At 40.6% G+C, this 24,011-nt stretch overlaps 1 protein-coding gene across 6 annotated transcripts; it reads right to left on the bottom strand.

Annotated features, from left to right (window-relative positions):
• Positions 1 to 1,945: 1,945 nt before the first annotated feature.
• vegfba (vascular endothelial growth factor Ba) lies at positions 1,946 to 22,467 on the bottom strand. Of its 6 annotated transcripts, XM_088989732.1 has the most exons (9): positions 21,819 to 22,465; positions 21,611 to 21,720; positions 15,351 to 15,402; positions 15,078 to 15,274; positions 14,884 to 14,957; positions 13,685 to 13,720; positions 9,807 to 9,878; positions 6,926 to 7,105; positions 1,946 to 6,331 (listed from the first exon to the last, which is right to left on the bottom strand). In XM_088989732.1, the coding sequence occupies exons 2-9, from the start codon at positions 21,686 to 21,688 to the stop codon at positions 6,310 to 6,312; spliced, it is 711 nt and encodes a 236-aa protein (XP_088845858.1). In that variant the 5' UTR covers positions 21,689 to 21,720; positions 21,819 to 22,465; the 3' UTR covers positions 1,946 to 6,309. The 6 variants fall into 6 exon arrangements, 5 of the variants coding, with proteins under 5 accessions (XP_088845858.1, XP_088845854.1, XP_088845855.1 ...); XM_088989728.1 differs by having other exon boundaries at positions 21,611 to 22,464; XR_016114169.1 differs by lacking the exon at positions 1,946 to 6,331 and adding an exon at positions 10,786 to 13,112 and having other exon boundaries at positions 7,039 to 7,105; positions 21,611 to 22,467.
• Between the last annotated feature and the right edge of the window lie 1,544 nt (positions 22,468 to 24,011).

Raw genomic sequence — 24,011 nt, forward strand, 5'->3', positions numbered from 1 at the left:
ACGGTCCGTCGAAGGACATCGACCTTGAGTTCTCGCGCTCGGGCAGCAATGATGGGAAATGGGATTTCACCCGTTTCACAGAATTAAAAAAAAATCTACTAGGATTTTCTTGCATCACCATCTTTCTACACACACACACACACACACACACACACACACACACACACACACACACACACACACACACACACACACACACGCATACACGCACACACACACACACGCACACGCACACACACGCACACACACCATACACACACACACACACACACACACACACACACACATTACACACACACGCACGAACACACAAAAAAAAAAACTGTCAGGACAAACACGAACACCATCCGTTAATTTTCTATACAATCTCTCTTCACATGTTCTGACATGTTTGAGAGATTTTGTCATGGTCCGCTGCAAGTAAAGTTGGACTTTTTGTTTCTCCCTAAGGTATGTTTGGAGAAAACACAAGATTTCTCTTCACCAAGGAAAATCACCATACCTACTACAGAGATGCATGGTGGTGGCAGCGTGAATTTTTCTTTACAGTCCAGTATTCGCAACTGTTTATGACATAAAACCTTCAGCCTTCGGCTCGTGTCACAATATGCAAAGTGGTGGTGGTGATGGACCCCAAAAATGCAGGCAGGAGGGAGGAGCAGTGTGTATTTGACAAATCAGCTTAAAAAAGGTCAGCAGGAACAAAATGTCAAATAACAAAGTAATCAGAACAGAAATGCCCAGAGTGGCAAACAAAACCTTAAGCAAAAGATCACAAGATGAAACAAATCTGAGAGGGTGAAACAAACAATGACCCGACACTGAATGGTCATGCCGGGAGTCCTTTTAACTGCCACTGATTAAAACGACCAACACCTGTGCAGCTGCACGTGGTGCCCGACAGTGCCACCCGTTGGTCGCAAACTGAAAGGTGACAGCTAGAAAGCAAATAATGTCAAGAAAATCCCACAAAAATGATTTGGGGTTAATGAAAAAACCTTCAGCTCCACTTTTAAATGGTGGCAGATGTGTTGTGAGTCCCATTTGACACAGGTTTGAATGTTCTGTATTAATTATGAACAGAGCCATATCCCTGTTTTAAAGGGTGTGCACATTTGTCCACCTTATTTGATTTTTTCAAAGGTGTATTTTTACTCCATTGAACAATTCTAAAAAAATCAATGAAATGGTACAGGTTATAACTAAAACCAGGCATTTAGCAATGGTGCGTTGACTTTTTGTATCCCCTGAATATACTTGGTTAGGAAAACTGAGAATCAGATCAAATACTTATTTCCCTCACTCAATGTAATGATGATATGATTTCATTGGTTTTAAAACAGGGCAAGGCTTAGTTAAAAAAGGAAGATATGGAGACTTCTTTTTTCTCTACCATGATGCATGACTCACTCTGTCCCTTTCACTCTCTGTCTCCTTCATCCAGCAGCTATATATAGTACAGTACTGGAATGATGCCCTTCCATGAGACAGTCAGATAGGGGGGCAGCAGCGCTACCCTCCTTTCTCCAACATCACTTGTCTACTTGGTTATTAATAATAATAATAATAATAATAATAATAATAATAATAATAACAACAAGCACATTATAGACAGATTTCTTAACAATCAGGAAAGCAAATTGAATAAAGTACAAAGCTGTCATTAAATCATACTTAGCTGTCAGTACTATGTGGGCAACCAAATAAAGTTTAACTATTTGGCTTTTGTCCATATTAGCAGTATTCAGCGTGTCCATTAGCAGCTTCTGACTCAGCAGAACAGACAATGAGCGGAGAGAGAATAATATTGTGTCTCAAAACACACATACTCACGTTCACATAATTCCCTGTCAATAACTCACAGGGTGACGATGCCATTGAAAATAATACTGTTTGCCTTTCATCACCGTAAAATGACACAAACACCAGAGCTTTGTATGAAAAATAAGACGTTTCCTTTAATAACATTTTGTAACATGATTGTTTTATCATTTCCAATACATCGGATGCAGTATACTGTATATGACGACATGGAGTTGATGCTTTTCAGTAGTATGGCATAACCCAGTCTTGTTTTTCTACAAGGGCATTATTAAAGGGCACAAATGGTATAGCAGCAAAAAAAAAGAGTTGCTCAGGCTACAGTAGTACAATGTATCTGCAGCGGCAATCACAACACATGGCTAAAGCAGTGGTTCTCAAACTTGGGTGTTCGGCCACTCGAGCGTCTGTGTGCTATCAGCAGCTGAGTGTCCGAAAAATAATTCATGATAAATTATTACGTAAAACTCATATCATTCAACAAAATGCACGATCTACAGCCTCACGGCTGAAGGGAAACATAAACAAGTGATTAGTTCTTCATGTCATAGCTTTGGGCCAATTACAAAAAAATCCAACGAGATATCGCTGAATGAATTAAGGACAAAAGGTGTTCGACTTTTTTTTCTGGAAAATATTGATTTTTCAAGAATTTAGCTCTGTTTTTGTATTTTAGAACAAAGGCACATTTTCCAGAATAAAATGAGTAGTTTTTTAAAATTTCTATTGAAAAATATACCTTCCTTTATAATATGCTGACTTCAATATCCAAGTATTCTTACATTATTTTGAGATATTCAACTCTTTTCAAAATTATATCTTTTAATCCCAACAAAATATGTTCTTGTCACAGCAAGATGCAAGATGGTGATGGCAGTTGTGGATCCCAAAAAGCAGGCAGGAGGGAAGAGCAAGTTGTATTTGAGAAGTTGTATTAAAATAAAGTCACCAAGAACAAAATCTAAAACGTTAAAATAATTTGAACAGAAAAATACAAAGTATCAAAAGAAAAACCAAGAGTGAAAGTCTGCCAAGATGAAACAAACACATGCACAGCATACAATGTATACACAATGCATACAATTGCATACAATGCATTCAACAATGACCCAAGTGCGAATGGTCGTGCCGGGAGTCCTTTTGAGTGTCACTGATTGGGAACGACCAGCACCTGAGAGGCAGCAGGCGGGGCCGACAGCGCCACCCATTGGTCGCCAAACAGATCATGACAGTTCTTGTACTGAGTATTATTTTCTTCCCCTCGAAGAACTAAAACTTTATGATATTACCCCAACACATTCTGTCAAGACAATAATAATCATAGGATCATATGACCTATAACCTATAATACCTATAATATTTCTGTGGCATTCTAACCCAATCAATCAAACTTTATACAGTATATAAAGTATATATATCATACATCAAATAAAATGCTACTCATAGTCTTTTAGCCTGTTAAAATAATCTCCCTCACATTAGATTTCAATTTCTGCTTGTTATGTTTAATAAGTGTTGGGAGTATGAAAGGGTAGGGGGGTTGGTAAATGTCCCCTCTCAGTGGTCCTTGGACCCAAGAAGTTTGAGAACCCCTATGCTACGGAATACACTGTCATAGACAAGAGCTAGGTTATTAAATGTCATATACATTTAGTAAGGTTCATCACGTCATAATTTGGACAAAGGAATCTATACAGTCAGCTGTGCAGATCCAAAGCACACAAATACAGACATTATTGGAATAGATCAAGATGTAGTGATGTCTAGATGTGCAAGTGTTCGTTCCTGCTTTGATTTAGAATTAAACTAACATTTGTAGACATGCACATGTAACATCCAGACTTCAAAATGTCCTACCCCCACTGCCGTTCCTGAGAGGTCAGCACCTCGTCTCCATCCACTGGAATGTTTTTGTTGTGTGTGGTTTTTCTGAAAGGATAGCATTTACTGTCTACTGTATGTGCCTTTTGCAACAGTGCAATATGGACGGACGGATATTGAGCTGTATAGAATGAAAACTTTTAGAGCACAAAACCTTTATGATCATGATTGTTCTGTAGCCACAAAGGGACATAAGTCTTCTTGTGCCGGTCCCAAGCCCGGATAAATACAGAGGGTTGTGTCAGGAAGGGCATCCGACGTAAAAGCTTGGCCAAAACAAACATGCGGATCAATCCTCTAAAGATGGAGGACACTGATTTGCTGTGGCGACCCCTTGTAGGGAAAAGCCGAAAGGAAAAAAAGTAAAGCTAAACCATTAGCCTCATTCTGATCGGTCTTATGGTAACGGAAAAAACAATTTAAGTTTAAAACATCATCAAATAAAGGTCAAACCAAAATAGACAGTTCAAGCAATCCTGCGGCTTACGCAAGTCGGCTGTGTTCTGAAATTGATGGAAGGGGAGTACATTGCCAGTCTCAGTGTGTTGTATTCAGACATCAGAGTGTAGTATTTCCAACACTTTCCCCATTTGATTCAACTATCTGAGCCTCATTCTGGAGATTTAATGGAAATGCAACTGATGTCTGAAATAGCTGCATTGCAATTTGTAGTACATGTGCGGGCCATTTTCTATTTCACATGCAGGCTATATTGACTATATTTCCTCACAAATTACAATAGTTTTTTTGCTACAAAATAGGAACAATGTAGGCATGTTACATTATTAAGTAGCCAAGAAAATAACAATCCCCATCTCATATCTGAGGCCTTGAGAACATATGGTGTAGGTCCAAAAACAAAACAAAAAATACTTGTACTTATTGATAAATACATCTGCAAAAGAGTTAAGAGAAGAATATACCAGTAGATGACTAATGTGTTCTGATTAAGAGGTAGTGATCGATGTAATGACAGACATTGTAACTTGACATGAAGGAATAAATATGGTATTTATCATGTCTTTACTTGAGGCAGTCGCAGTCATTCATGAACCCCAAGGCTATGTTGTGCACTTTTGAGACTTTCAATGAAGGTAAAGGGCTAAACTCTGAGTAAAATAAATCTTTGTGTTTAAAAAAAAAGTAGCACCCGAAACCTTCGGTGCATAACACCCATACGGCTCCAGTTTTGGACCATCATATGAATTCAACTTGGACTTTTGGCCGTCAAGGACAGCGTCGTTCATGGCCTGCCATGTCTATATGGCTTCTGTTTTGGTCTGTCACAACAATCTGGCTCTTTGGACCGTCATCTCAATACAGCCCCGACTTTTAGTCTGTAAAATATACACAGCTCCGCCTTCTGGTCCGTCACGTCAAAACAGCTCCGGATTTTGGAGCGTGACATGTATAGAGCTCCAGCTTTGGCCTGTCACATTGACTGACAACTCGTTTTGGGCCTCCTTTGTCCTTTTTATACCAAAGAACATCCGTAAACGGTGGTCTGTTATACCCTGAACAAGACATGACCCCACCTTTTCCTTTTACTGCTTTAGTTTGTGTGATTAACTTATTTTAATGTATACCGATTACTGCTCTTTTGTGGTTTGTATGAGTGAGACATACGCATTTGCACTCAAGACATTTGGGCCACCGGGCATGACTCTTTATGCGGACCGATTGTGGCCAAACAAAAAGGGACATTCAAGCAATGTGATACAATTATAATAATGCATAAAATTGTGGCTCGTTTAATAAAAAAATGCATGTAATATATAGAAAAGAAAAAAAGCTTATGGCTTCCTGCATTCGTTTCACATTGCGTGTGTGTATGTGCCATTAGCTTTCAATGGGAATGTGTGTGTGTGTGTTGTGCAAAGCAGTGGACAGACGCCAGACCTCATTATTGTCATTCTTCTCACTGCCTAAAAGCGAGGCAAAGCGAGGCGAAAGGCGTCCGCTTTCAATCCGATGGAAAAGACAAGAGACAAAAGGGCCCAAATTAAAACAAATGCTGCAAAAGGCTCGCCCGTGCTTATATGCTTTAGGCAGGGGATCACCCATCTGGAGTCTTTCAGAGCCAGACCACACAGACACATTCAGCACCATGATAGGTCCAAACACACACATAGGCTATGCCATTGCATGTGTGTATCCTATGTCCTGGCCGCCACGTCTGACTGCTTTTGCACCTTTTTATCTGATTGCTGTTTTTTTAACTCTCCACACAAGCTTTGGCCCCAACATGAACCTGAAAAAAAAATCTGTCTCAGTTTTTCAAGAGGTCCACTTCATCCATGATAGTCCCAAAGGTGTCCAAGCAACTGCAAAGTCGCAATCTACTTGGGAATGTTTATCCATGAATCATAAATTAGCGCTGTGGTCCCTGCGCTCGGATGAGGTGTTCAATGAATGGACGTGTCTGCGCACGTTATGTACTGTACATGTGGAGACACACACACACACACACATACACGCACACATATGATGTACATGTAGAGTGCTACAGTGGTGGCTTCACTTGGAAAAGTTAATACAGGCAGTGTGCTAATAATACTTCCTTTGGGTGGGTTTGTGTGGAGAGGACGAGGCGAGAAGGGGAATGTGTCAAGTCCTCATGGCATCACACCTGAAAGTGAACACAGAAGAAAAAAAATCTGAGGTTTGCTTCAAAAGTGGGGAAATTAAATAACAAATCTTTCGTTATTAGCCTGAGCAAGACTTTCTGTACTTCCGTGGTAAGAAGGTGAAGCTCCTGCAATGAGTTTGATTGGCTGTAAAGCTTACGTTTAACAATGTTTAGCTTTGACTGACTAGCGCATTCTTGATCGCTTGATGAAATTGTCCACACAGTGACAGCCATATAATATTTTCTTGTGATATTTCCAAAAATGTGCCTGTGAGTTAGCCATTCAGAATTTTTGCCTAACTGTGGCGTAACAGCGGGGCTGATTTAAATTATCCCACCCCCACGGTGAATTTCCCCATACGTGACTTGGAAGCTAGTGAAAATTTTTCACAGTATGCTACCAAGCCCGGTTTGTGCAGTTGGTAGAGTTTGATCCTCCTAATCACAGGGTTGTGCATTCAAGCCCTGGATCGGGTGGCCGTTTCTTCCTTTTTGGATTGGAAGGGGAAAAAAAATAAATCAAAATAAAATACCAAACCACGAACTGCCGGCCGTTCACTGCACATACAGTATGTGTGTGCAGTTTGCACCAACCTGCAGCGATGCGGGTTGAGTTGCCGGTGCTTTCGGTGGCAGATCTCAGCAGTGATTCTGCAGAGACATCGACACGAGGCTGCATCCAGCGTCCACTTTCTGCCTTTGCATGGCCGACAAGACGGCCGTAAAGTCGGCGGAGGAGGAGAGGTGGTGGGGGGAAAGGAGGAAACAGGAGTCCTGTGGAGGATAAAGAACATTGGATGATTAGATTTGTAGTAAAGAAAGGCTAATGGAAGGTCTGCAGACTCTGGTTAATTCGTGGAGGCCAAAGCGGAAGTCGCTACTGGCATCATCGACCAAATCAAACTTTGGTTGTTACTGAGTTTCACAGTTGTCACAAAAGATCTAAAAGTTTGGTGTTATCATCTGCGTGGTTTGTCAGGAACAGAGCCAGTTTCTAATCCAAGATGGCGCCCAAGTGGGCAGTCGTTGGCAAGTGCTTTTTATTGGGTTGGTTTTGTGTTGTCTTTGTGTTTTCTTTTGTTACTTTGTGTTGTTGTGCGTCACGTGGATGTGGATACCGATTGTTTTTCGGCCACAAGATTCATCAAGAAGGACACTGTGCTGAGCGATTGCGCCTTCTCGGTAGCACAAAAATGCCAGCAATGTTATTGATTAGAAGGAATGTCTAATGTCGCTGCCATTTGACTGTCACCGCTGGAGAGCTCTGGGGCAATTGTGCTTTTTTTGCGCCAGTAATTATGCAGCATTTTCAAAGCCCCGCTTCGTTCAGCGGAAAGGTCGGTGCTGTTGGACAGTTTGCGGCTGGATGGATACATGGCTTGAGGAGCAGGCGATGAGAAGAAACGAGCATCAGCGCAGAGCTGTGGAACTGTCGCGGCTTGGAATTGAAGCGGATTTCCTGGGACAGGAGATGTGAGACAATCTCTTTTCGTCAATGGATGCTGCAGCTTCGTGTTTGCTTTCAAAACTTAGCTTGTAGCAGACCTGCACATTCCACCATGATGTCCCTGATCCATTGGTGAAAAGGACACTTTGATCCTTTCCTCTTTCACCTAGAACTGCTTTGGATTGGATGTACCTTTATTCATCTTGCAGTGGAGAAATGTACATTTCACAGCAGCAAAGTTATAAAACAACAACAAAGAGGGTGCAGAAGTGCTAAATATTGTCAGTATCTTTTGTGTTGTGTTATTTTATTATTTTTTTTACTTCAAGATGGCGCAGCGAGAGTGGCTGCCTTTACAGCAACTCCTGTATTTTATTTTTGCTGCTGTGGAATATAAATGTATCCAATGTGAGACAAATAAAGGCTTGTCTAGTCTAATCCAATATAATCACATTTTTGAGAAACCTGTACTAAACCTGTACATTGAGGCACGGTGAAGGTTCTCAAACTGGAGCTGAACTTCAGTCTGGGACAGAGAAACTTCTTCCCCGGAGGCAATTTTGCTGACATAAACTGCAAACCGTAAGTTTGAGACATTAATAGTCTTGCATCTATCGAAGAATACATAATGAAAAAAGAAGTGTATTGTGACTTTTGAAATACCCTGTCTGTCAAACTGTTTATCACTCTCCGGGGTCTGATTCTTCCTGCGGCTAAAAATGAAACATCTACAGTGAAATCTTTGCCATGAATCCTGTTTGCTTCTCATGCTCATCAGCTCAGTGGTCATAGCGATGAGAAAAGTGTCTCCATTTGCGTCTTCCCAGGAGGGAGGTGGATAATGAAGATACTTAATGAGGCAGAGAGAGGCCATCTTTGTCCAAGGCCGCGGTGACCACGCCTGCCGCTGGCAGCGACAGAGAAGGTGGCATTCGGGAGCAAATTACACAGATTTTACCCCTGCGAGAGCTCGAATAAAGCCCTTTGGAGGTGATGGATGGATTCTGAGGGGGCATCACACCCAATACGTAGCCCCCTCTGACCCCCTGGGGCCCGGATATGAGTGACTGCCAAAAGGTGTGCTAATTCTTTTCTCCCTCCAAACAGTCTGGGTGACGTCATGGGAATCACAGTGCTAAACACACATGTCAATCTCGGGCCACGGCGCTACAAGGTTTTCATTGTTACTTGGTGTTCAAACGGCGGATTCCCACACATTTCACACCGTTGAGCTGCGATCACACATTCAGTCACGAAAGACACAGACAATGCAGAAAACAACATAAGCTTTGCAAGACGTTTCATTTTAACTTGGCTACTATTTTCTTCATTTTTTCCCCTCTACCTGGCACACAGGGACCCTCTGTGACATTATTTCAGATTTTTCATTCGTAGCCTTGTCCTCCATTTTCCAACTGTTATTTATTGTCCTCCTTTGAACCGCCCGAGGTGCTGTGGAGTGTTAAATGTGTGCCACAAAGACACATTCTGTTCATCCTGACTGTATATTCGCAGCCACAAAGATCTCTTTGAGTGGCGAGTATCAGACAGAGGTGAGTGAACTTGTGTGTGCATGTGTGTGATTGTGTGTGGGTGTGTGCGTCAGACCTTGACTAATGCGGCTGTAAAAGAAATTGTCCAAATAACTGTGTCAAATAACGAAGACCAGATAACTCTCTCACCCAAACACACGCAATGAGGAGCTGTTTGAGTACTTCCAAAAAATCCATCCCATAGGGAAAATCTTTGAAATGAAATTGGATGATGTTTCAAATGAAGATGGACAAGTGGTTAGCATGTCTGCCTCACACTTTTTGGTGTCTGGGTTCTAATCTTGAGGGTAAAGGTCTTCCTCCCACATTCCAAAGATATGCACATTATTGTTTCTGACTTGAACTTCTGGGTGCTATTTGAGCCCTGCGATTGGACAACAGCCAGTGCCTGATACACTCCACCTCTCACCCGGTAAGTCATCTATGATTGGCGACAGGAGATGGATGGAATAATGGATACATGATCTGAACCTACGCATTTCGGATGCCTCCAAATGTCTTACTTCCTCGACCCTTTTTCTTAACTCTTGTTGGCTCGTGATAGGGCCTAAAAATGAAAAAAGATGAGAAAATGATTCATTTTAGTAACAAAAAGGAACCAAATGTTTTTTATTTCGCCTGTATAAAATAAAAAAAGGCCAGGGTTGAAAGTTTTTAATTTCTTGTAAATTATTTCAAGAACATTTTGAAAGCCAAGATGGTGACAATTCTAGTGACAGAACGACCGTATTTTCCGGTGTATAAGGTGCACGGCAGTATAAGGCGGACCCCCAATGAATGGTGTATTTTCAAACTTTTTCCATGTATAAGGCACACTGGATTTAAGGCGCACGTTCAATGAATGAAAATATACTGTAAATATCAGGTACACCATATATAAGGCGCGACAGTAGAGGCTGGGGTTACGCACTACTTCTTCTACGCGGAGAAATGGAGTCGATAGCTGCTGACAGGAGTTGTGAGACCTGTTGTGGCTCAATATGACTTCACATATAAGGCATACCTGCGCATAAGGCGCAGAGTCATCTTTTGAAAGAAAATCAAGGCTTTTGGGTGCGCCGTACACAGCGGAAAATACAGTACTCTAAATGTTATTTCATTTTTCTAGTTTATTAATCATTTTGAGCGGATCCGAAAATCATGGATGGATAGTTTGCACTTAACTTCAGAGTCAGCCAATGCCCTTACAAACTTTCTGATTTGCTTCAAAATTCTGCTGCTTGCCTATCAGCTAGGATACGTAAGCCGGAGCGCTTGTTTCCAATTCTTGTTTACCCCTGATAGCTGCTAGAGCATGAGTCGGGAGCCTATGGCTCGCAAGCCATATATGGCTCTTTTGATGATTGCATATGGCTCGCCGATAAAACTAAATACATATTCTCGTTTTTTCGCCGTTCATTTCCTGTTGGGGCTGCAGTTGGCGGAAAGCACAATTTTGATTGGATGACACTGACCTAGGTTAGCGGAGATTTTGATCGGATGACACTGGCCGTCGTGTTGAAACAGGTAAACGCCCCTTTAAATGAGCCCGACAAGTACACTCCAGCTTGAATGCACCGGACTATTCGCCTTTGAGGAGACAAAATGTTCTGATTCTAATTTGCAATGAAACAATTCCATCGATGAAAGAATCGAATGTCAGTGACATTTTAACAAGCCCCATGTTAATGTTAGCATCAATATACGTCTGTGAGAAGTATGTTGCATAGCAAGTGTGGAAGCTAATGAGCCGTGTGCAGGCTAGCTAGCAGTAACTTCGCGTATGGAGCCGGCAAGTTGACTTTCATTCGATCGTTCCGCTAAATTTTTACCAATCATGAGGAACGGAAAACCATTCATGTTAACGGTGAGTACTATCGCAAAGTTATTTTCAAAAATACATTCTGACATTTTGTTGAAAAGTGGCCGCGCGTGCGTGTGTTTTACGTGCATGTTTGCTCTCACTGAAAAACATTTCAAAATATTTTACTTTTATGGCTCTCTTAGTCAAAAAGGTTCCCAACCCCTGTGCTCGAGGATGAGTTCATTTGAAGATTTTGCTTCATTGTTTTTTTTAATACATTTTGATCTTTTTTGCTTCCTGTGAGACTTCAACCTTATCCTCTTGCAGAGTGCCTCAGGTCAGCTGACCGGCAGTTCCTGGAGGTACTAAAGCACAGGTGTCAAAGTCAAGACCCGGGGGCCAAATCATTTTATTCGGCCCGCGAAGGCAAATCAAACCTGTGAAATTCCATGATGCTTACTAAAGTCTGAACCAAAATTTCAAATTGTCCCATGTAAACCACAATAAGAGCCATTATTTTTGACTTCAGATTTGAAAAATGGTTATTTCTCAATTTGTTGTGTGCTCTATATGTAATATGTGGACGGGATTAAACATTCTAATGGCTTCCCCAAATTCATAGCAGCCCTCAAGAGGAAACCGTAACTGCAATGTAGCCCGCGGCAAAAAATGACTTTGACACCCCTGTTCTAAAGTTTAAGCAGTAGTTCAGAGGGCAAACAGCTAATTCTTTCCTTGGTCCCAAATTATGGAATGTCCTCCCGGTGCATATTTAAAATCAAATACTTTACTGCTAGCTTTTAAACCTGACTTGAAACACATTTTTATTCCTCGACATTCAACACAGTATGAGACTTCAGCCTTTTTTAAAACATTCCTATCTAAGTCAATTGTTTTGAAATCACATTCTGCAATGTCTGATTTTCATTTTGAGGTTTGGTTTCAACTGGAGCTGTTTTTAAAATTCACTTTAAATGGAACTAAGCTGAGATGTGTTTCACTGTTCTACCGAGCCGGGTTTCACTTTCCACCAAAATGTGCTGTGTTGGTCATCTTCAGTACACAACATTTGCATTACAAATTAACTCAGTTCACACTTGTCAATGTTGTCCTCATCATGTATGACTCAAGAATTGTGAAAAAAGAACATATATGTGGTACACCTCAGTATTAATGATGGTAACTTATTTTTAACTCATTCACTGCCATTCCCAAATTTTATTCGAGAATCGAAAAGCATTACGTTGAACGTCATTCCCGAATTAGTTCGGCTTTTGGTTTTTCTTGCGAGGGTGTTGATAAAGCGCTGGCCAGATCTCTGGCAATGTTTTTCCCTCCCACGAGGGGGCGGCTTTTGCCTTTTGTACAGCCTCCCCCATTTCAAGCTCAGATAACTCCAGAACCATATAATTTAGGAATTAACTCTTTTTTTCTAATGAAAGAAGAGAGTCTAAAGTTTCTAACGCTGTATTGAATGTTTATGTACTCCTAAAACTTAATATTCTGTGGGTCCTGCAATTACAGTGAAAATGACAAAAACTCTGGCACTGGAGTGCACACATTTTTGCACATCGTCAGGCAGTGAATAAGTTAATCTTGACCCAAATAAATGTAATAAATAAAAATCCGGCTATGTATGTAAATAGAAAAACACTATTTTTTTCCCACAATCCTACAGATGTTTACAATATTAAAATGTCATGTAACAGATTCAAATGGTTGAAAATCTAAACATCCACCGCCTTCAAAATGAATTCTTGGCGTCTCCATCGTTTAAACACGATCAAATTATGATAGGCTCATTTGGTTGCACGGCTGGCACATCATCAGGTTCCCAATGTCCCGTGTTGTTGTCGTTCATTTAATAGACGGCGAGGACGATGACGGTGGGGCGGATGCGTGACTGTGCTCCATCTTTACCAGTGAGTGTGCGCACACGGCGGGCCAGATAAAATCATTACTATGGTGACAACAGGATGCGGGTCGCCCTAGGGGATGCTAGAAGGGAGTCACACAGATGCTAACTCGATGAGGGACATTACACAGGAGGAACACATTTCAAACACAGGTTGAACTTGTACACGTTGTTACAGAGGTATGACATCGCGCAGGTTGGTTTAGTCATTGTATAGCCAAAACACCCACGCACATAAAACCTTACTGAGTCATGAAACAAACGTATACAGACATACAGCACACACTAATAGATTGGAACTCTGTATTTACGTCCATATCCAAACAGGAAGCGGGGTGATGTAAATATGACAGTCTTTTTAGGCTGCAGGCTGTTTCCAAATCTAAACACACGTTGCTCCTCGGACAAGGATCACGCTCATATGATTAAACTTGCATGTATTTTATTTTCAAATGTTAAAGTTGTTTTTGAGATGCATTGTGAAGACTGTCTACGAAGGCGTAGACCTGCCACCGACATTTTAATTCACAAGGTGAAATTTCAGAGGAAGTGAAGAATGAAAAGTAACATTTTCCAGCAATGTAGGTCGGACTGACTTTTTTTCACTGCTCGCAATACTATTGGTAGCAGTACTATTGGAGCAAAATGACTTTACCTTATCGTTGGTGTCAGCTGGAGCTGTGTTTTTAACCTGCAAATAAATATGAAGTAGTTGATGGACTTAAATATACATGTGTATTCTCTTTGCTACAGTAAGAGGAGCCACTAAGTTACATTGCATAAACTTTCATAAAGTGAAAATCTGTTTGGTAAACATAAAATTAGGTACAATCACGAAAAGACATTCTTGTTCAGACACATTCGAACAATCAAATAAATTAACTTTCCTTATTCCCAATCATGTCTAGATGGTTTTTCTGAAGCTTACTGAATAAAATTTTGTTGGTTTTTTAAAAGTACAAAACATAAGTTTTCATGTAATTTAAATCATTGGGTGATTGTCTTTGGTTTTCTGATTTTTTTAATCTACAGTACTTCATTTTCGCGCACACGTACACGCACACACACACACACACAGACACACACACACACACACACACACACACACACACACACACACACACACACACACACACGCGCACGCACACGCACACACGCACATGCACACACACACACGTGCGCGCACACACACACACACACACACACAAAATACAGTATATTAGGAATGAAAACAAACAGTTTTCTTTTGAATGTGAGAGGTGATGTGAGAGGTGTGAGGCGATACCGGAGGGAGTGGGGCAAACAGGCCAGTAGTTAGTCAGGAATGTAGGAACAATCAGTGGGGCCACAGGGAGTGGTCCTCTGCTCCCCCAACCTGAGAGTAGGGACCTACCATAGCTGTGTCCGGCGCCGCCATGTCTGGACATTAGGGATATATAAATAGGGCCGATACGACCAGTAAGACTTTAGTTCGCTGACAAAGCCTCTTGGATAGGAGGCGAAACGTCCGAAACCTTCACTTTTGTACAGATGACGGCTGAAGAAACCTTCTCATCGATGGACCACTCCTGTACGACTGAGAGCTTACACAGACGTGAGAAAAACTAACTAATAGTTATAATACAGTACAATTTTTTTATTAAAACTATCAATCTGATTACTCTGATAGCCATCAATATCAGTACTCACATTGGTATCTTTATAATTTAGATTTCGATTGATTCAGGGACTAATACCAGTGAATCATTAACACAAATAGCGTGTTTACTGTGTGTGTGTGTGTGTGTGTGTGTGTGTGTGTGTGTGTGTGTGTGTGTGTGTGTGTGTGTGTGTGTGCGCGTGCGTGTTTCTTACCTGCACTCACACTGGCTGTGTTCCACAAAAGTCAGCTGAATCAGCTCATGTTTCATAAAGGAAGTCCTCATCAGCTACACACACACGCGCGCACACACACACATTAAAAACGAAACACGTGAAGGTCAGCTTTCCATCCATCGCACAACATAGATGTGTAAAATATCTGTGTATGAGTTTGTGTGTGCATATACCTCCATTGTGAGCTTGTGCGTGAGCGAGGGCACGCATTCCATGGCCTCGTCTGCGCAGCATCCACCGCACCTCCTCACCGCTACGCAGGAGGGCACGAAAAGGTGATGCGTCTCCCCCGGCAACTCCCGCCAGACCTCCACCAAGGTCTCTCGGGGTTCGCAGCCACTGCGGGAGTACACCTCCATCCACCGTCGAACTGAGTGAGAACACAAGTCTCAGTGACACCGCAGAGTGGAGGATGGCGGACAACTTTGTCAGAAAGTGGCACTTACCTTCTCGACCTTCTCTGGATTTGGATGTTTCAGTGGGATGCCAGTGAGCCAGCTGGTGGATGAAAGAGAAGGTTCAAAAAAATTCAAAGTTGTTTTCGAGTAGAGGGAAAAACAATACATGGAAAAAAATGAGATCATCTGGTTGCATAAGACCCCGGCATTAGTCAAACCTATTTAGCCCCAGGCTAACTGGGAATTTGCACACACATGCCACATTTTAAATATCCTCTGATCAACGCCAAATAATTGTTTGCTGTTTCGGGAGGCTTTCCCTGCCAGTTTTGTGCACAGTAAACCTCTTGTGAATGTCAGCTGTGATAGGCTTCAGTTCACCTCTGTTCCCAATGAGTATGAAGCCAACATAAATTTGGATGGGTGATTCCTACATCAGATGACACAATTGACAGGCTTAAATATCCCAACAAGCTAAAATGATGGATTCAATATGCAAATGAGTGATTCACGTGACACGTCTAAATCTTATCTTGATCTCGTTGATCTTTGCCGAACGTTCCGATTGGTGAGCAGTACAATGAGTAGAGAAAGTCTATCCGCCCATTGTCTAAATTCTTATTTTCATGAAATTAAGAAATTACAACAAGATGGATAAGTGTTTCCATTTTACCAGTTGAAATGAAAATACACAACTCCGATCATGAGGTTGCATAAGTGCACACACCGCCTTACAACCACGTGGCTGTGTTTACACTGACCACAAATTCAAAATATGCTGTTCGACTCCAAATACATTTCTGATTTCTCCAATAATTCAGACCTGTCAATAAACAGCTCTCCTTTGAACTGCTCTCTCAAACTGTGTCCTTCAGGCAATGTGGACTGGGCTGCTGATTTACAGTAAAAGGAGGTTTGGAATGATGAAAGAATTTCCTGTAAGATAGTGCCGCTTATTTTGCCCTGTGGCCCCTTTAGAACGCGAGCTGTAAGTTACAACCAAAATCAAAGGATGGAGGCCGCCAGATCGAGGCATGTGTCGTAAATGTGTCTGTCATGAGATGAGCTGACATGATTAAAAAATATATGTTGGGGAAAGGTTTGGTAGTTTGATGATCTGGAGTTGCTACCTTTGCAAATTTCCCCATTGTGGGATGATTAAAGGTTTTCTGATTCTGATTTACCTCCTTCACCCGACCACCCACTGCCAAGTCCCTCTTGGGTTGCAGAGAATGAGAGTTGGTGTCACTGGGATTAGAAGTTCAATAGGCAAGAATCACATTTTCATGGGCAAAAGATCACTCGATTACTGCAGAAAAAAAAGGCTTTTTTCAATCCAAAAACAAGTCTTTAATTATATTTATGTTGCATTTTTGAAGTCTTGGGTTTCAAGCTTCTCTTTGAAGATCCATTCATGAGTACAATGAAGACATGTCTGTGAATGCGCGGCCAACGATAATAATTATGAAGTTAAGGGTTACAAGAGGTTGCCATTCCACTTTGGCAATTACAGTTCATTCATTTCTAATTGAAGACTTGAAAAAGGTTTTACATTGCATGGCACTCTTGACAGAGTTAAACATATATTCATTGTGCTCGCAAGAGAAGGTTTGAGGATGAATTGCACAGACACAAGCAAGTGATTTAGGTGGCATTGTCATCCTCCGACTTTTTGACATTTTTTTTTACCATGCACATCATTGTTTGTTATACTGTAGATTCACCTTTTGACTTTTGGCGTTACATTTTTAGAAATCTAAATCAATCATGTTTTTACTTTATTTTTAAGTTCGTATAGCTTTTATGAATGCTAAAAAGCATGCTTATGAGGGAAAAAATATGACAACGCTACAGAATATTTTGATTTAACATGGAAGAAAATGATTTAAGAAATACAGTATGTGTCTCGATCCATCCACTTGGGTCACATTGACTTTCATTCATTGAAGGATGGAAAATTATTAACCTGGCACATATTTTAACATCCAAGTTTAACTTTAGGGGACCACAATACGTACACACAAAATACAAAAGTCCAATAACCGTGTGCGTGTGTGCGTGCATGTGCGAGTGTGAGACCAAGGCCACTCACAAGGGAATGTAGACTTTGTTCAGTCGGTCCCTTTTAAACAGTTCCTCCCCTCTTTATACACACACACAGATGCACACGCGTCACAGACATACGTACACAACTTCAAGTGAGTATGTTTAGTTTTGTGCGCATTTCTTTGACATAATGCATTTTGTGTCCCCTAAAGAGAGCCAAACATGTTTATTCATATTAATAATATGAATACTGTATATAGCTCAACTCCTGTTTTTTGTTCGTTTGTTTTTAAAGCCATTTGCCACCAAGGTAACAATGTTCAAACAAACACAAGTTGTTGGCACACTCACATTCAATATCACAAACTGGTAAAATATTACATATAAAAAGTTAATCTTGCCTTTCTTTTAATTGAAGTATTACATTTTCATGTGATTAAATCCATATTTGTTCAGTGTATTATTTATATGACACATTATTAATGTTGACATTAATTAATATGCATGAATATTTTATATTATTTTTGTGGGTATTATTTATGTATTTAAGAACACATGTGTGTCCCTCAAAAGATGCCATTAAAGTTATTTACAATTACAGTAAAGTCTCGTTATATCGATATCGGATATATCGATAGTCCCGGTTATATCGATACTATTTCTATGCACGCACGGAGAAAATTACATGCAAACAGGGTCGGATATATCGATAGTCCCAGTTATATCGATATTTTTTCGGACTCCCTTGAATATCGATATAACGAGACTTTACTGTATTAATACCATTATCATTATTGTTGTTAGCAATTAATTTCTAATTATGTATACTGTATCCATCTATCCATCCAATTCCGAATCCTCTTATTTTCTACAAGCGTCGCCGGAATGTCGCTTTGCCAGCTGTCATTGGACAGTTAAGTAGTATGCCCAATACACCCTGAACTGGCTGACATACAATCGCAAGGCAAACATAGACGAAGTACCGCTGACAGGCCGGGAGAGGTAGCTCGTAGCAGCTAGCCCTGTTGTTAGGCTCATTTTTAGCATTCTAAAACCACGTTAGACTTCTTCATTTATTTTTAGAGTGTGAAAGGCATATTATCATCATCTACAGGCGCTAAAGAGGAACAGTATCAGCCTGAATGTACACGGAGAGCAATCAAATTGTGGCTCTTAGTAAAAGAAGCGCTTCGCTCTGTGGTTAGCATCATTTTTGAGCACTGCATTACAATTGTTGCCATCGACAATGCCACTTTTCTCCTTCGTTGGCCTATAATGGCAGTTAGCAATGAGTACTAATCACTCTGCCGAGTCATCACAGAAAAGCACCTAGTTCAGTTAGCACCATACTAAGCTTTGCTATGCCACTTTTCTCACTTAATTATTTATTTTGATTGGTTTACATATACATTATCACCATCTACAGGTCCTGAAGGGGAAAAGCACCAACTTGAAGTACAGATAGAACGTACATTAGCTTTTTTTTTAATGGGGCAGTTTTAAATGAGCCCAACTAACTCTGCCTTGCTCTTGAACTAACAAATGACCACACAGCTGTCTTGGAAGGATGTTAAAAAGAATCAAGGCCAAGCCTTGTAGCGTCTGGCGTCATGAATGAGTAAAACATTCAGTATAGTGCCAGGCCCATCTCCCTGCGCGGCTCACAGCACTGAGTGTTCCTGATAGATTTCTTCAGACATAAATAAAGAAAACACGTTGTCAGCTTGCTCGTGAGTGTGGGGTGAAGATTACTGCACGTGTTTCAATCACCTAATGACTTACATGGGTTGTAATGTCTAATTTAAAAAAAAAACCTCAACATTTCAAATAAGCCTAAATCGACAATGATAACACCACCTGTGGTCTTTATACTTTTGAATTATTTTTTGGGGGGACAACACTGCCTGTTAATTAGAACCTGTTTGGCTTGGAAGATTGTCTGAAGAAATAGCATTTCTTTTGGCAACGACATATTATCCCTGAGTGGCTAGATAAACAGATCGTAATCTGTCCAATGGGGGGAAATTAAGGAATATCGTCTTCTGACAGTCACTTAATGAACAGTTAAATTAACATCACAAACCCAAGTCAAGAGCCACATATTCAGTTTTTATAATGGCTTCAAGATGAACGACACTACATTTTGACAGATAAGCAAGTGGATAAATTGGTTGGTAAATATATATATAGATAGCAGTGACGTGCGGTCAGGGGAGGCAGGTGAGGCTGTGCCTCACCTGTCATCATGGAAATATCAAATGACAAAATAAATTAAACAGTTATATTTCTTTAGTGATTTGTACTTTGAGGTTTTTTTTCCACTTAACTTCACTATTTTTGGATTTTTTTTCAAAATCGCTGAATTTTCACATTTACCGTTCAAATACTAAGTGGAGACGAGCGGTGAGGCAGCAGCTTGCTGAGCCTCACCATGTTATCTCTGCAATCACTATGTTAACTGTGCTGGCTTGCTCTGCAGTGAGACCGCATTGCTGTCCCTGTGCATATCGCTATTAAAGTGTTCAAAAGCTTTTAGTATATGAACTAAATTTCAATAGTTTAGCTGGTGTCTATAATGTACAGTCACTGTACATTATAAACACTGTACTATAGTGTTTATTTTATTTTTATCAAAACTGTGTGCAAAGGTGAGGCACACAGTTCTCCTGCCTCATGACAGGGGGTGCTGGTGACTAGAGATTCTTCTTGCGACTCCTCGGCTGCAGAATAATAGAATTTCCAGCATCTGATGTATTTTGTTTTTCTACTTTCATTCCTTTCATCACTTTGCTGCTGTGAAATGTAAATTTCTCCACTGTGAGACTAATAAAGGCAAATCCAATCCAATCCATCCAATCCAAGCTAGAGTAAACAGTTAGCAAGTTAAGTGCAACCATCCAGTCATTTTTTTTGTGTTGCTTGGCCTAATTTTCAGAATGGAGGATTACATACCTACATTGAAAGAAGTTTCTCAACTGGACTTTCTATCGAAGCAGGAGATAATAATTAAAGGAAGACCAACACCGGACTGTACAGCTCACAAACGTTGAGGGATGAATGTAAATCTCCTGGACAGCTTCTCAGCTTTTTGGCCAAGAAGGATCTCATTGAAACTATTCCTGAAGAAACAAAGTTGCTCCAGCTCGTGCTCACTGTTCCAGCTACTACAGCATCAGTGGAGCGGTCATTCTCAGCACAAAAGACTGAAAACATACAGTCGGAACAGGACTGATCAAGGACGACTTTCTTCACTGGCAGTGATCTCCATTGAGACAGAGAGACTTGTACTTCATTTATACGTTAAGGTAACACGATAATAACGTTTTTGTAATTCTTTTTTTCGATGCTACAGTTTGTATACAGTATATAAAGAATGCTGACATGACATTTTAAACAAAACACGTTAACTGTTGCCAATCAAATGGTGAAGCTACTCTGCGGAGTTCATATGTTTGTAAATCTGACTGTGATGACGTCAGTGCCTCACCAGCCATGAACCTCACCACACGTCACTGATAGATAGCTAGATTACAGATTTCTGTATTGACGGCAGAAATGTACCATAGATTCTTACCGCCGGATGCAGATTGCGTGTGGTCATATGAATACAGTATAAATGTATAAATAATAATTATCATAAACAATATGGTGCCACGGATGGATATATACATTTCTACAGACACATGGCGAGCTAGATAGACTTGTCGACTGATTTATAGACAGATAGATTTTGCGATAGATACAGTACCTATATATAGGGATATCTAGATATACATGCAGATTAAGACCTACAGACCTTTAGAAGATAGGTCAAATACAAGGACTGAAGATAGAAAGAAATAGATACTGTCGATGAATAATGACAGACAGACAGAAAGACACATAGATAGATAGATAGATAGATAGATAGATAGATAGATAGATAGATAGATAGATAGATAGATAGATAGATAGATAGATAGATAGATAGATAGATAGATAGATAGATAGATAGATAGATAGATAGATAGACAGATAGATAGATAGATAGATAGATAGATAGATAGATAGATAGATAGATAGATAGATAGATGTGACAGGTGGTCATTGACCCATGTAGGATGACTTGCGCAGAGAAACAATGGATTGAAACACACTTTGACCATCAAACACATGAAGTATAGCACATGCTTGCAAAGACACATTAGAGGTCAGATGGTCCACAACCACGCGAACACACGCGCGCGCGCGCACACACACATGCACATAAATCCATACGTTACCTTGGCATGGGACGTTGGGATTGTGGTGAGCAGCAGGAATTGAAACATTCCTAGAATAACTTGGAGCATAATCCCCATTGTATCCACGGGAGTCCTATGGGGCCAGCCAACTACAAATAATAACAATTTTGGACAATTTAAATCCAAAGAAGTCTGTTCTTCTCTATATGTGCGTGTCCGAGTTCTCCGTGACCGAGCAAAGACGCACCAAAGCCGGCGTTCACTCTCCAGCCTCCCGGCCATGCAACGCCATCCTCCCTGGCATCTTCATCTTTATCCAAGGGTGTACAACTCTCATGTTCTTGAGGATATTCCTCTGTTAATCCTCCCAATCGCCAACATATCGGCACAAAATGGTGAATATAATCAAGAGACTTGAGGAAAGTTTGGCGTTCATGTTAGAGGTCGTTTCTTTTCGTCGCCAAATCCTCCATTGAGGGCGACTGGAAAATATTTTAAAATCTACTGAAGAGGATGCTGGATCGTGCGGTGATCCACCGCATGACGAAGAAGGGGCGGGAGGGAGTGGGAACACGGTGCCGCATATGGCGCTCCTAGCTCGGTCACATCGTGCCCATGCTGTCGCTGCCGCGAAGCACGCCACCGCTTTCAAATCTTCTTTTAAAATAACAACAATGACAAGAAACGGGCATGTCCAACTGAAGTACAAGTGCTGAGATTTCTCCTTTCAAAATTAAAAAAAGCTGAAAAAGGTGGTAGAGGGCAGAACGTATTAGGAGCAGAGCAGAGCAGTCCGTGCTTATTTGTTGTGGTTGGCCAGCTCGTTTTCCCTTTTGCCCTTGAGACGCACACAGCGGAAGCTGAAGCATTGCAACTTTTTTTCTTCCCAAAACGGGACCGGCAGGCAGCCGCACTGGATACAGGTGCTAGCGCGGTACGAATAGCCAGGGGTAACATGGGGGTTGCATGTATGTATGTATGTATGGGGCCCCTCGCCAAAGGGGAACACGGCCAGAGTTGGCTCAGAGGTCATGTCCTCTGTCAACCCACCTCCACCCCACCTCTCCCTTTTTGGAACTGCAATGCTTGACAATTTACCACTTTGAAAACAAGCGTTTTGATTTGGGGGTCACTCAAACAACAATTCACTGAGATACAGTACAGTATAAAAATGCTATTAAAACAAACTATTCCCTATTGAGCAAGTGATATTTTTTTCCTGCATTATATTTACCCAATTTAAAAAGTGAATGCATATATATATATATATATATATATATATATATATATATATATATATATATATATATATATATATATATATATATATATATATATACACAGTAAAGTGTCGTTATATCTCTTGAATATCGATATAACGAGACTTTACATACAGTAAAGTCTCGTTATATCGATATCGCATATATATCGCATACATATCGCATATATCGATAGTCCCGGTTATATCGATACTATTTCTATGCACGCACGGAGAAAATTACATGCAAACAGGGTCGGATATATCGATAGTCCCGGTTATATCGATATTTTTTCGGACTCCCTTGAATATCGATATAACGAGACTTTACTGTATATATATATATATATATATATATATATATATAGAGAGAGAGAGAGAGAGAGAGAGAGAGAGAGAGAGAGAGAGAGAGAGAGAGAGAGAGAGAGAGAGAGAGAGAGAGAGAGAGAGAGAGAGAGAGAGAGAGAGAGAGAGAGAGAGAGAGAGAGAGAGAGAGAGAGAGAGAGAGAGAAGATACAAATCATGATTCACAGGATTGATATAAACCCTTTAAATTGTCCACTTTGCCCCCCCCCCATAAAACAAACAAACAATGGATTTCCGAACAAATTTAAACTAACCATAAATTATAACTCATAGAGCAGAGTCAAACTGAGGCCTTCAAATAACCATTTCATTGTAGACAAATGTGATTGACTACCCCCAGGACAATTGAGCAAAGACAGTCTAGAGATATGAAAATCAGCATGACACAATTTCCAACAAATATATTACGGAATTAGTGAAAATGTCAGCTCTTAACTGGTAACAATAGACTGCTATATGAGAGCCAACCCATAAAAAAGCTTTATTAGACATGTTTCACAAAGAGATTAATGGTGCAATTCATAGGGTAAGCTTAATCGGCCCGATGTTCATTTGCCTAGAGTGTCAAATATAACCAAACACCACTTTCACTTTATATCAGCTCAAGAATCCAAAGGCATAAATAAAGGGAAAGCAGTCCGTTTTATGGCTCACTGTAGGGCTTTTCGTTTCATGCTCGGCTGCAAACTTAATAAAAGCAACCATTCATGTTCTGTAACAAGTGTCTACATTAGGGTGGTAAGTGAGCTGAAGCCTATCACATACGCCTTTGGGCAAGGGACTGGGTCGCCAGCCAATCAAAGGACACAAACAAGC

The sequence above is a fragment of the Hippocampus bargibanti genome, linkage group LG02 (assembly GCF_051943395.1).
Source record: "Hippocampus bargibanti isolate YZ-2025 linkage group LG02, ASM5194339v1, whole genome shotgun sequence".
Lineage (NCBI taxonomy): Eukaryota > Metazoa > Chordata > Actinopteri > Syngnathiformes > Syngnathidae > Hippocampus > Hippocampus bargibanti.

What these genes read in the sequence shown, in the direction of transcription:
- vegfba (XM_088989728.1), bottom strand. Translation starts at nt 21,853, where the DNA reads ATGGCCGGGAGGCTGGAGAGTGAACGCCGGCTTTGGTGCGTCTTTGCT. An exon ending in CAGCTGACACCAACGATAAG is followed by an intron (nt 9,879 to 13,684) that starts GTAAAGTCATTT and finishes TTTCATTTTTAG; the next exon opens with GCCCTATCACGAGCCAACAA. An exon ending in CTCAACCCGCATCGCTGCAG is followed by an intron (nt 6,332 to 6,925) that starts GTTGGTGCAAAC and finishes GTTCACTTTCAG; the next exon opens with GTGTGATGCCATGAGGACTT.